Below are 14,414 nucleotides of genomic sequence, written 5' to 3'. Positions count from 1 at the left end.
AATGCATAAACAAGGAGGTCAACAAAGCCATGCTTTTTCCTCTCTCTCTTCCTCCCCCCGCCACCCTCTCAAATCCATTTAAAACATTAACAACAAATAGAGAAGAATCTCTGCTGAGCTTTTTCTGCCATAGTTGTCTAAGCTCTATCAAGTTTAAAGCCACTCACGTAAAGCACAGTAATTAAATAAAATTAAATAAAAAGCCAGGAAGTAAGGTCATGATGCCAAGTACAGTGTCAAGCACAGCGGCCACTTTTCAAGCACTCAAGTCCCACTTTCGGTGCCAAGTTTGTGTTTGCTGCCTTTGCCTCGTCTGAGGCCATCCATCGTCTCTCTAAAGAGGCAGGGTACGAACACGGTGTCAATACATTCTTTCAGCCACCCTTTGGAAAGCCAGAGTTTCTGATCAGTTTTTCCTATCACACAGCACAGTTCCACTAATAAAAAAAGCTTAAGTCATTATAAATCAGAGCTGTTAGACACCTGGCCAATTTCATGGTAAGTTCAAGAGGGCAGACTGTCTCCTTCTCCCCTCCCCCACCATCATATCCCTCATACCCTGCCCGGGGGAAGAGCTGTGTCAGTGCTTAGAAAGCATTTAGTCAATGAGTGTATTAGTTAAATGAACGGCATAAACATATTCCATACAGTTAAGCAAAGAAAAGGTATATAAAATAAAGTCTACACAGAGAGAGGAAGGGGAATTTTAGGAAATAACATATTTATATCAGACTTAAAAAATTACAATTTAATCACCCAATCTGTACAGCAGTACCTTTGAATACTGTCACTTTCTAACTAATGAGTAAAAGCTGTTAGTTATAAAGGTATTTCCCAATTTAAAATAGAGCAATAACCTAGAAGATTATGGTTAAAAAAGAAAATATAGTTATCTAAAAAAAATCAGGGTTTAATGTCAATCTAACCTGGGCAACCCACCCTAGTCTCTCTCTAGAACAGTGGTTCTCAACCTTCCTAATGCCGCGACCCTTTAATACAGTTCCTCATGTTGTGGTGACCCCCAACCATAAAATTATTTTCGTTGCTACTTCATAACTGTAATTTTGCTACTGTTAATGAATCGTAATGTAAATATCTGTGTTTTCCGATGGTCTTAGGCGACCCACAGGTTGAGAACCGCTAGCAGGGTCGCCTAAGACCATCGGAAAACACAGATATTTACATGACGATTCATTAACAGTAGCAAAATTACAGTTATGAAGTAGCAACGAAAATAATTTTATGGTTGGGGGTCACCACAACATGAGGAACTGTATTAAAGGGTCGCAGTATTAGAGTCTAGACTAGAAGATGCTAATTAAAACTGTTAATGTAACATATTTAAAATCGTTTTTCTTGGAAAATATATATATATATATATATGTCAGGAAGAAAACGTTTGTATAAGAAAAATTTTTAAAAAATAAAACTGTTCAAAATTGTTCGCAACTGACTATGTCAGAGAGAATTCCCTACGAATGTAGTTCAACAGCAGAACTGAAACCACCGAGTAGGTGAAATTGTACATGGGTAGGCATAAAAGGTGGAGTTGTTCCGTGCTCCCCAATAAGTAAATTCTGCAAAAGTGAGCTGCACATAATGTTGGCTTCAAGTTTTGTCATCTTGAAATAAAATAGCTTTATTAGGTTTGCTCATAAGCATACCTTCTGTGAATGTGCTGAGTTAAAACTGGCAATTACTAAATCATTATTAGTCCAGCTGGCGTAGTTCAAGTGGGTGAGTGTCAGCCTATGAACCAGGAGGTCACAGTTTGATTCCCTGTCAGAGCACATGCCCGGGTTGTGGGCTCGATCCCCAGTAGGGGGCGTGCAGGAGGCAGCCAATCAATGATTTTTTTCTCTCATCATTGATGTTGCTATCTCTCTCTCTCCCTCTCCCTTCCCCTCTGAAATCAATAAAAATATATATTTAAAATCATTATTTTCCTTGTTGCCTTGGTGGCCACCACCTATTTGCTGTCTGATATATAAAAACTAGAGGCCTGGTGCACGAAATTCGTGCATGGGAGAGGGGGGTTCCTCAGCCCGGCCTGTACCCTCTCGAAATCCGGGTCCGCTGGCTCCTAAGCACTCGCCTACCTGCCTGCCTGATCGCCCCTAACCACTCTGGCTGCCTGCCTGATCGCCCCTAACACCTCTGACTGCCTGCCTCATCGCCCTGACCACTTGCCTGCCTCTGCCTTGGCCCCCGCCACCACAGCTTCATCCAGAAGGCATCGGGATGACGTCTGGAAGCTCGTTCGGCTGTCTGGTCTAATTAGCATATTATGCTTTTATTGTTATAGATGACATGTTCCCTACCATAACTGTGCATTATAAAGTAGGATAAAAAGAAATAGTGAGAAGTAACATAGCGGTAGCCATAGTAATGCAGTGAACTTACCTGAAAAGAGCTGTTTTGTCGGGGCGCTGAGCTGAGCCTGCTTTGAAACTCTGTAAGCAGTATCCGACCCTTTCGAATTCTTTCTGTTTGTGCAAAAGCCCGTTGTTTTTGATATTCCCTCTGGAGAATTGTGAAAATCTAGAGCTTTTAGTACATCAACTGGAGCAGCTGAAAAATAAGTTAAAAATAAGAAAAATGTAATTGAACAAAACAATCGAATATAAAAATGAGTATTTTTTAAGAGGAAATCGTTCGCAGTTCCACCTACAGAATTTGTTTATCACCTGTCCTCTTCCCTAACATTTGGGTGGGGAGCTGAGGAGTGGGGAAGCAGGTAAAGAATAAACCAAAACATTCCCAAATACAAAAGATCTCTAGCAGGAACCAAACGACGCCAGAGCAAAGCAGAATATTTACTTTTATATAAATATTTATGCATGTGTGTATATAGATTTAGAATTTAATATGACTTTGCAGACATTCTGATGCACCACAACTTCAACTTATAAAATCTTTAATTATTCTAAACAATTGCATTGTTTGGCACTGGAGTGAAAGCCAGCATCTGTAATGCTCTATTAACTTCTAGCAGATTTACTATTCAACTATTCATAATGTAAACAAAGGTGATTTTGAAGATTCAAACTCAGAATAAATGTTATGCATAAATGCTGCCAATGAGCAGTTACTAAGTCACGCTGTCTGCACAAAGATAAGACAGTAAAGAATAGTAACAGAACGCAATGCCCTTGCTTTGCGTGTGTTGTGCTATTCGTTATTCGCAAAGTGCTTTATAGAAGCCTACACTTGGTGGATATGTGTGCATCTGTGTCGTGTGTGCCTGTATGAACATATGGATGTATAATTTGCTGATTTTCACCACCGACATTTGCCAAAGTAACTGCACGGACATTGCTTCATGCTTCGATATTTAAAGTCCCTGGAGATGAGTAATCCTGCCCTTCCCCCTTTTGTGTAGTCTCAGGGTGTAGGGTCAGGCCTATTTGTTGGCAGAAGCATAAATTTCCCAAATCCAGTTCATTCCAGCTGCCCCCTGCTGCCATGAGGTGGTCAGGAGAAAATAAGTTTGGAACCTTAAACTTCCCCTTCAGATAACCATGATGCTGTTAACAGCTGTATTGGAATATAATTCACATACCAGGCAATTTAAAGTGTCCGATTCACTAGTTTTGGTATACTATACTATCCTATCTAATAAAAGAGTAATATGCAAATTAACCATCACTCTGCTCCACGCACAAGCCATGCCCACCAGCCAATCAGGAGCGAGTATTCAAATTAACCCAACCAAGATGGTTGTGGCCACGGAGCGAGCAGGAGGCTTGGGTTTCCCCGGCAATGGAGGAAGCCAAGCTTTCCGCACACCCTGGCTGGCCCTGAACTCCACTCAAGGCTACAAAGTTTCAATTATATAAGATAAATAAATCCCAACAAAAATGGCTGCAGCCACGGAGCTGGAGAGAGCAGGAGGCTTGAGTTGCCCCCGGAGATGGAGGAAGCCAAGCTCCTGCAGCCCTGGCCTGCCTTGGCCTCCGCTCAAGGCTACAAAGTTTCAATTATAGAAGATAAATCCCAGATACCAGGGCCTCTGCTTGGGTCGCCGGGGGCATGACCGGCCTGCAAACCACCACAGGCCCCTTGCCCAGGCCGCCCCACGCCCCAAGGGAACCCCCACCCTGATCCAGAACATTCTTCAGGGCAAACCAGCTGGCCCCCACCCGTGCACCAGGCCTCTATCCTATCTAATAAAAGAGTAATATACAAATTGACCATCACTCCAACACACAAGGTGGCTGCCCCCATATGGTCAAAGATGGCTGCCCCCATGTGAACACAAGATGGCCACCACAAGATGGCCAGCAAGGGAGGGCAGTTGGGAGGGGCCAGGCCTCCAAGGGAGGGCAGTTGGAAGGGACCAGGCCTGCAAGGGAGGACAGTTGGGGGCGATCAAGCCTGCAGGGGAGGGCAGTTAGGGGTGACCAGGCTGGCAGAGGAGGGAAGTTGGGGGCGACCAGGCCTGCAGGGAAAGGCAGTTGGGGGAGGGCTCAGGCCTGCAGGGGAGGGCAGTTAGGGACAAACAGGCTGGCAGGGGAGCAGTTAGGCATCAATCAGGCTGGTAGGGGAGTGGTTAGGGGGTGATCAGGCTAGCAGGCAGAAGCGGTTAGGGGCAATTGGGAAGGCAGGCAGGTGAGCAGTTGGGAGCCAGCCATCCTGGATTGTGAGAGGGATGTCCGACTGCCCGTTTAGGCCCAATCCTGGTAGGATTGGGCCTAAACGGGCAGTCGGACATCCCTCGAGGGGTCCCAGATCGGAGAGGGTGCAGGCTGGGCTGAGGGACACACACCCCCGTGCATGAATTTCGTGCACTGGGCCTCTAGTTCATTTATATATGTCATGATTATATATATCATCAAAGTTGCCACTTTAGCCACTTTAAAGTGTACAGTTGAGTAGCATGGTTATATTCACATTGTTGTGCAACCATCACCACTATTTCCGAAACTTTTTCAGCACCCCAGACAGAAACTCTAGATCCATTAAGCAATAACTCCCCATTTCCCCCTCCTCCAAGCCATTGGTAACCTCTACTCCACTTTCTGTCTGTATGAATTTGCCTATTTTCAAATATTTCACATAAGTGGAATCATAAAATATTCCTCAAAACACTAAACATAGAAGTACCATATGACCAAGCAATTCCACTCTGAGAGATATACCCAAAATGTTGAAAGCTGGGACTTAAACAGATACCTGTATGTCAATGGTCATTGCTACACTATTCCCAATAGTCAAAACGTGGAAATAACCCAAGTTTAGATCAATATGTGAACAGAATGTGGTATATTCATGCGCTAGAACATGGGTCAGCCATAAGAAGGAATGAAGTTCTGATACACGCTACAACATAGATGAACCTTCAAAACAAAGCACTCTATGAAGAAAGCCAGGCATAAAAGGACAAATGAATATTTTTAGACCTTCCAATTTCCTGGTCCACCACCAAGTCTCATTTAATTCACTGAGCAAGTAAAACCAGCAATCATGAGCTGTAAGCGTTGTGATAAAAGCAGACTTCAGAATCGTATTATTCAATATGCTTACATTCTATTGGCTCTCTATGTTTATTCAAAAGTTATAAATTTCAGAGAAGGCCATGTGCCAGCCAGTGTATCAGTGAGTCTGAGACATCTTCTTACTGCACGTATGTAGATTCTAATGAAAAAGACTCTGTTTATGCCCTAGTAAGTAAGTAGGAGGCAGTATCTCCATTGAAGTAGATTTTGCAAAGCCCTGTTTTGTTCAGACGGGAAAGAAATCAGTTCTGGTTGAAAGTGAGAACCAATTATTATTGCTTTGAGAACTTTCAGTTGTTAGTTAAAAAAAAATAGCATCATCATCAAATTTCAAAACATACATTCGCTATTTCTGGTAGGACTTAATGAGAATGAAATTGGGGCTTACTTTGGAGTCAGGAAATATCATCACCACAATTTATCACACTCAGAACCTAGAGAGTGACTGCTACCATGGTGTTCTTTGGAAATTACAATTTCCATTCATATTTCTTACAATAACGGCCAGTCTGTTCTAGAATCTACCCATGAGCGATGGCATGCCTGTGAGCAGTGCACATCCGGTCATGCCCTCAGTTAATTAAATCCTGGGCGGTACTGACTTCGATGTGTACAAACCTGTGAATGAGCTTTATGTACTTTGCCTTTGATGGTATAACTAATGTACTTTCCTCTCATAATAAAGACGTCTACTTATTCCATCAAGCGTCTGAATGAACATCAACATGTAATCCAGTAGAGTACACGCACAGTGTTTCAAATAGTTTTAAAAACACCTTTTCCCTATGGAAATCAGGTGTTTCCAAGGGATCATTACCTCTATCAAATCTGATACGTTTTAGCTCGGCCTTGGAATACGTGGAGAAAAATAATAGCAGTGAAGAACATTTTTTTACGATAGCCCTGCTGGTGATGGCCGAGATTTTAGGCCAACGGGACACCTGAGCATCCTCACTTTTCTGCAACGACAGAACTCAGACCACAATAACTATAAACCGCCATGTCCAGAGAGTCTAGTACAGCCGTGGGCAAACTACAGCCCGCGGGCCGGATCCGGCCCGTTCGGCTGTTCTATCCGGCCCGCGGAGCCGAAAGAGCAGAGGGTTCTCTTGCTCTCCCCTCCGCTCCTTTACTTTGAATTTATATTAGTTCACACAAACACTCCATCCATGCTTTTGTTCCGGCCCTCCGGTCCAGTTTAAGAACCCATTGTGGCCCTCGAGTCAAAAAGTTTGCCCACCCCTGGTCTAGTATGTGCCAACCCCTGGGCTGAACTGATCTCAGGCTGGAACCCTACACGCCATTCGGGGCTCTGTTCTGATCCCCACTGTGCAGAGGAAGGAACTGGGAACCAGAAAGCAAACATCCAATCCAGGCTTTTCCCATTCCCCCGAACTCCTGGCTGTACCCTAGAAATAAAAACGCTGCGTAACGAGACGGAAACCGGGACTATCAGACACCAGAACGATCTGGAGGCCCGTCTTGGACACCTGACGTTTACATTGGCTTCACGCTGAACTCGGTGCTGCTGCAGGTGTAGGGTTCCTCCAGAGGAGACTGCTTCGGAAAGCCACAGCACCTTATCTGTTTGCGTTATCTTATCTTCTTGCTCGGAAGCCATTAGGAAAAGTACATCTGAAGAGCTGAAAGACTCCGGGGAGACATGGACACAGCCATAAAGGCTGTCATTCTTCTGAGAAGAAAAGGCGGCGGCCCCATGGTCACGGTCCCAACTGTATGTAGGTAAACAAGACATAAAATGAACCACACCGTTCCTTCTCCCCAACGATCTCTTCGCGGGGTGACCCTCTCCAAGGGCAGGGTCTCGCTCCGATCCCTGCCTACTGCGAGCCCAATGTGATGGAAACACACTCCCTTCGCCGGACTCAGCCAACGGCTCTCCTTGTCCTCCTGGAGGGGTTCTTTGTGGAGACGCACAGTATGAAGTTCTTCAAAAACCAGTTAAAAATAGGGACATCTAACAGAGATGTCAACTGGATTATTTTTCTAAAGCCACCAAAATGTAGCTCAGTGAACCAAGTCTTAAAGTTTTTATTTTTCCTTTCAAGTAAAATCAATAATAAATTAAGCCGCTTTGAAATCTGCCTTTTATTCGATCTCATCATCATAGCATTTAACAAATTCTTATAATATGGGTCTAAGGCAGTGGTCCTCAACCTTTCTAACATCGGTGTTTTCCGATGGTCCCAGGCTCTACAGCAGCGGCCCACAGGTTGAGAACCGCTAGCAGGGTCGCCTAAGACCATCAGAAAACACAGATATTTACATTACAATTCATAACAGTAGCAAAATTACAGTTATGAAGTAGCAACAAAAATAATTTTATGGTTGGGGGTCACCACCACATGAGGAACTGTATTAAAGGGTCTCGGCATTGGGAAGGTTGAGAACCACTGCTCTAAGGTTTTATACACGCATGCGTGTGCGCACACACAGGGAAACTATTCTTCATTTTTTATTACCTAAACTGCAACTGTTTAAAGGTTACAAGTAGACATTTATTTTAAGTGAACTCAGTATTTCTACAAGAAGTGAAATTTCCATAGTCAGGGCAAATCCTAAATGCCCTAAATACTTTAATTGTTTCTATGCTGCCAACAGAGATGGCGCAAGTCCTGATTCGCTCGTCAGATGGATCCAATCAGAAGAGCATTTTGTTCGAAACCCTTTTCCTGGCTTCGCTGCCACTGCTTATCCCTGGAAGAGTGGGATCTCAGGGCCCTGTGTGGCACTGCAATAGCCACTTCACTGTTTCCCCTGGTTTTCTTTCTTGTTGTTGTTAATCCTCACCCGAGGACATTTTCCCATTGATGTTTAGGGAGAGTGGAGAGAGAGAGGGAAAGACAGAGAGAAATATCCACGTGAGACAAACACATCGATTGGTTGCCTCCTGCTCTCGCCATGACCAGGGCCCAGGATGGGGAGGAGCCCGCAACCAAGCTACAGGCCCTTCACCAGAATCGATCCTGGGACCCTTTGGTCCACAGGCCGACGCTCTATCCACGGAGCCACACCGGCTAGGGCTCCCTGGGTTTTCTTATTAGTCTGCATACCACAGCCGGAGTGAGCTGGCAAAACCGTGCTGCGTGTCAGCCTGCTGCGTGAATCCCTTCAAAGCAGCCCGCTGACTGGCAGGTGTATGCGTGTGCCTTGCATATGCAATCTGGCATTGAGCATCTGTGCCACGTGGACACGTTACTGAAGGGCCGTGTGCCTCAGCTTGCACATCTGTAAAAGAACAATAGGAGTATTTAGCTTAAGCAGGGGTCCTCACACTTTTTAAACAGGGGACCAGTTCACTGTCCCTCAGACCGTTGGAGGGCCGGACTATAGTTTAAATAAAAAACTAGGAACAAATTCCTATGCGCACTGCGGGCCCGGGACGCGTCGGCTGCTAAGCAGACAGGCAGCGGCACCCGGCGGGCCGGATCAATGTCCTCGGCGGGCCGCATGTGGCCCGCGGGCCGTAGTTTGAGGACCCCTGGTAAAGAATGGTTGTGAGTTGGTATTTGTAATGATGCCTCAGAACGGCGGCTGGGAGGACTCCTGTGGGCGAAGACCGCCCTGCCGTCTGGTACACGAGATAGGAGTGGCTTTCCATTTTTATATGGTTGAAGACAATTCAAAGAAGCATAGTATTTTGCGACACATGCAAACTGTATGAGGTTTAGATGTCAGCATCCACAAATAAAGGTCTTTAGTGTAGAAAGCCACAGCCGTTTATTCCTGGGCTGTCCATAGCTGCCTTCCAACGAGGACAGAGCTGTGTGGCTGTGACAGAGGCCGGGTGGCCCGCGGAAGTTAAACTATCTACCAGCTGGCCCTTGGGAGCTGAGTCCTGAAGGACGAGTAGAAGTTCATCAATGGAGAGGAGGGCAACAGAACTGTCAGAAAATGGCAGCACGGAGTTCAAGGACATGGAAGTGGTCATGGCTGCCGGATGTGACATCAACACTCCATATCCTCAGGAGCCCAAATTCTCCCCGGGGGCCCCGTGGCTGCTCTTGAGGAAACTGCCATCTCTTCCACGAGTATTCTCAGCCACACACTCCACTGAGATGTCTACCCTGACTCCTGCTCATTTCCCCGACCCCAAATATTATGCTCCTGCCATAATAACCATCTTCCAGCTTCTAATAGTCTTATTATTCCCTTACTGGGGATATTTTTCAATCCTCCCTCCATTGGCTAAGGAGAGCTGGCTGCTTTTTCAGCCCTAACTGCCACCCGAATCCCCTGGAGAGCTCTGAAGTTGCGGGTGCCTGGGTGCTACATCCAAACTGATGACTACACTGACTCGGGCGGGGACCACACATTCATGCGTATGTTTTTGTATGTTTTTCAAGTTTCCCAGACAAGTCGAGTGGGTAGCCAGGGGTGAAAGCTGGTGCATTCAGACTTGACCAACCTTCTGATCTCAACCCAAGTCTGACTCCCTTCAGGAAATCATTACTTCTCCCTCCCAGGCTGGGTTATGGGACCGTCTCAAATGACCCCAAGGACCTATATTCCCCTTGGGTAACTCCACACTCTCCTTGGTTGGCTTGTTTAATTATCTCATTTTCACTCTAGGCTGTATGTTCTCAGGCGCAGTGCATGTCTAAGTTATGGTCATGTGGCCCTGTTTCATACTTATACCACCTAAAATTTCCTCTATCTCCCACTCTCTCTCTCTCTCTCTCTCTCTCTCTCTCTCTCTCTCTCTCTCTCCCTCTCTGTCTCTCTCAATCCCTAAGCTTCCGAACTTGTACTTCATAATTTAATGTTTGTCTCCCTCAATGATTGTAATCCTCTGACAGCAAATCTCTGCACTATTGACATTCACTATAGTATTCATAACCAACATAGCAACTGACACATAGTAAATAATCAATAGTGATATGTGAATGAATGGATGAATGAATGAATGAATGAATGAGCAAACCAGCAGCTACTTCCTGCCTCAGACCTGAAGCTTCCTTCCCACCAGGCTGAGGAGGAAGGCCTGGAAGTGACTGTCACAAACAGCACCTTGACGAGCTTGCCAAGTCTAGCTGCTCCCGTTTGATTCAGGGGTGGCAAGAATACAGGTCCAAAGAGGCCCTTCTAACATACGTGCTTTCCAGGGAGTCACCTGCCCGCACCTTGCACCTCACACCACAGGCCACATAGGAAGTGCTTCATGGAGAGAAATAAAAATAAGATGAAACACAGAGAGAATTACACACACACACACACACACACACACACACACACAGGCCTGAAGTGCTTTGCTCCCCGAAGTGTGGCCAAGCCAGGAGCGCCCCTTTGTTAGTGTGGTAGTAGGTGCAGGGCTGATCAAACATGAGGGAGAAGAGAATAGTTACTCTAGTTTAACTGCCACCAACACCCTCTATATTTCAAAATCACAACGGCCCTTAATAAAGGGGAAAACACAGGATTCCCCAAAGCAAGTGACCAGACAACAATTAAGAGCTCAGTGTCTGTGGCCGGAACTTCCGGCGTCCAGTGCAAGCCCGGCATCTATTGTCAGCATGACAGTGGGTGAGACACTTCCCCCGCTAAGACTTGGTTTCTTCAACTTAACCTCATCTGGAGAATTAAATAACATAAGGCACTTTAACCTTTGACACCTAGTGAGCATGCAATAAAGTAACATCTAAAGGCACTGTCTCTTCAAAATGTCACCCTTTGGAACATCTCCGCCAGTCCCAGCGAGCGCCACCCAGAGGTACTGTTCCCTCCGTCCTGTTCTTCCTCCCTCCGCAGGCCCTGGGACCCTCTTCGCCATGGAGGAGAGGACGGGACCGTCTTCTCTCCTGGGAATGTCCATTGCATGTCACCCATGAAAACTGTGACGCTGAGAAACCTCCCAGCATGCTCTTTTTTTAAAATTATATATGTTATTGATTTTTTACAGAGAGGAAGGGAGAGGGATAGAGAGTCAGAAACATCGATGAGAGAGAAACGTCGATCAGCTGCCTCCTGCACACCTCCTACTGGGGATGTGCCCGCAACCAAGGTACATGCCCCTGACCGGAATCAAACCTGGGATCCTTCAGTCCCCAGGCCGACGCTCTATCCACTGAGCCAAACCGGTTAGGGCTTTTTGTTTTTTTAATTGATTTTTAGAGAGAGGAAGGGAGAGGGAGAGAGAAAGAGAGAAACATCAATGAGCGAGTGTAACATCGATCCGTGTGACCCCTACTGGGGATTGAGCCCGAAACCAGGCATGTGCCTAAGGGAATCGAACCAGCAACCATTTGGTGCATGGACGACGCCCACCCAACTGAGCCACAGCCGCCAGGGCTCCCAGCGTGTTCCTATGTCACCCTAGGCACGTACAAGCCCAGGAGGCCTCCTGGAACCGTAACAGCTTAAACAACCCAGAGAGTCTCAAATCCCTGTTTTCATGCTCACTCTCCAATACCGCCCTTGACATTAATATGCTGACATCCTTAGCATTTCCCCTTTTATATAACTTTTCTTGGCATTGCATAGACATTAATATAACTGTAGCCTTAACACAGTAACCCTGATATGAGCTATGTATTAAAAAGTTTTAAAAAACCAATATCTTGGTGTCTTTCCTTGGGTACTATTCCTTCATTTATTTCAAACACATTCATGCTGCATACCAGCCTGGTGTTATCAACCTCCATGGAGTATTAAGAGATAAAACACATTGACCTGAATTCTTATTTAGAATGTATGGAAGTTCATCTTTCAATGACTATGTGGCACAAATAATATCCATGGAAATCATGTACATTTCCTATGTCCCAACGCAATTTTTTTAGCAGGAAAAAAAAATTTACCAGACTTTTTGTGTGTCTTCTGTAATCTAATCTTGTAGTAAAAAAAAAAATAAAATAAAAAGTGCAAAATGAGAGAAATAAACTGCTGGGAAACATTAGCAAACTGTGAGCATATAAGAGTAGAGCTGTACAGTTTACATTAGTGGCCTGTGTTTAGAGTTTATTTTCCCCAAAGGGGTTCTGTAACAAATTTAAATGCTTTTTCCATTTTAAGCCTGTGTGTAGAGAATATATTTCCTACAGAAAACAATATGAATATAATAAATATAAGCATCCCAAGGCCCAAGCTTTTAATGGGTATCCTGAAAAAACAATGAGTTTTTGAAATTCCAAAAAAGAATAGCATCAAATTGAGAATGACTTGGACAAAGACAATATGAAACAGAATCCTGGAGTTTTAGCCATTTTATGGTTAATTTAATCAAACCAAGCGCCAACAAGCCTACTGGGACTAGCATTTCAGAAAAGGGTTAAATGTAAATGTACAGCTCTGTGAAAATGCCATTTAAAAAAAAAGCAGTTACATAGTGAAATTCAAAACTGGAAAGGTCATGGGGAAAAATCCATAGAGAAATACAGGGTGTGGCAAAAGTAGGTTTACAGTTGTTCATATGGAAAATATGTTAATTAATCCATAACAATACAAGAATAAACTGTGTCTCACATACACATGTAAACCTACTTTTAAAAAAGATACATGTTTTTATTGATTTTAGAGAGAGGGAGGGAGAGGGAGAAAGAGGAACATCATCAATAGGCTGCCTCCTACACGCCCCCTGCTGGGAGTTGAGCCTGAAACCCTGGCATGTGCCCTGACTGGGAATCAAACCCGGGACCTTTGGTGCGTAGGACAATGCCCAACTCCCTGTGTCACACCAGCCAGGCTGTAAACCCACTCTCGCCCCAGCCTATGTTTTTTTTTTTTAATATATTTTATTGATTTTTTACAGAGAGGAAAGGAGAGGGATAGAGAGTTTTAGAAACATCGATGAAAGAGAAACATCGATCAGCTGCCTCCCGCACACCCCCCACTGGGGATGTGCCCGCAACCAAGGCACATGCCCTTGACCGGAATCGAACCTGGGACCCCTCAGTCTGCAGGCCGACGCTCTATCCACTGAGCCAAACCAGCCAGGGCCCAGCCTGTGTTCTGAACGGAATTAATGGAGTGTGAATCCCATCAACACCAACTGCAGTCACAGCCCATTTTGTTGAGAATTTTTTCTAACCCGGAGATAGCCAGAGGTTGGGAGAAAACCACAAAACCCTGGGCCTGAGATTCAGCACTGACCGGAACAACACATGGATGTGCTTTATCAGCGTGTTCACTTCCCTGACAGCATCTCACCTGTCATTGCTTTCTCCGCCTCCGGCTCGGCGTATCTCCCACCTGTTCCTAGGTAACACCCATCACCGCTCTGCTAAACCAGGAGACCGAGTACCAACTCCAGGTCCACATCGACGCGACTAGAACCGCAAAACTGAACCTGTGTGCGTGGCGCCCATCAAATAAACAAAGTGGTTTATGTATCACGTGGAACTAGGCGGCCATGCTGACTATGACTAAATATGTAAAATGAAATGAAAAGCTGTGGGAGTCGTTTGGACAATAAATATGGCCTACAAGCTGCCCAAATGATGTAAGGCAATGTTTGTACTCCAAAATGATCTCATTCCACATTTTATATAAATTTAAATAGGACATTACTTTTTCTAGATGACAAATATTTGAATAGCACAAAGGAGAAAAATAAATCAGTGAATGAGTATAGGAAGGGTTGCAGAGGAATGGATATCAAATAAGCAAGATAATTAAAGCTCGCCAAAACCGGTTTGGCTCAGTGGATAGAGCGTCAGCCTGCGGACTGAAAGGTCCCGGGTTTGATTCCGGTCAAGGGCATGTAACTTGGTTGCGGGCACATCCCCAGTAGGAGGTGTGCAAGAGGCAGCTGATCGATGTTTCTCTCTCATCGATGTTTCTGACTATCTATCCTTCTTCCTTCCTCTCTGTAAAAAATCAATAAAATATATTTAAAAAAAAAAAAGATAATTAAAGCTCCAATAGGAAGAGGATGTTTGAGCACAGTCTAGGAAGGCC

At 45.0% G+C, this 14,414-nt stretch overlaps 1 protein-coding gene across 2 annotated transcripts in view; it reads right to left on the bottom strand.

Annotated features, from left to right (window-relative positions):
• Positions 1–14,414, bottom strand: part of COL11A1 (collagen type XI alpha 1 chain) — a 299,743-nt gene that overhangs the window by 123,609 nt on the left and 161,720 nt on the right. For both annotated transcript variants that reach the window (XM_080648023.1, XM_080648024.1), the window contains one exon: positions 2,404–2,571. In XM_080648023.1, the coding sequence (XP_080504149.1) occupies positions 2,404–2,571 (168 nt within the window). The remainder of the gene's footprint in view (positions 1–2,403; positions 2,572–14,414) is intronic.

Source organism: Plecotus auritus, assembly GCF_963455305.1.
Source record: "Plecotus auritus genome assembly, chromosome: 12".
NCBI lineage: Eukaryota > Metazoa > Chordata > Mammalia > Chiroptera > Vespertilionidae > Plecotus > Plecotus auritus.
The sequence above is the reverse complement of the archived record's forward strand: the minus strand, read 5'-3'. Positions and strand labels throughout refer to the sequence as shown.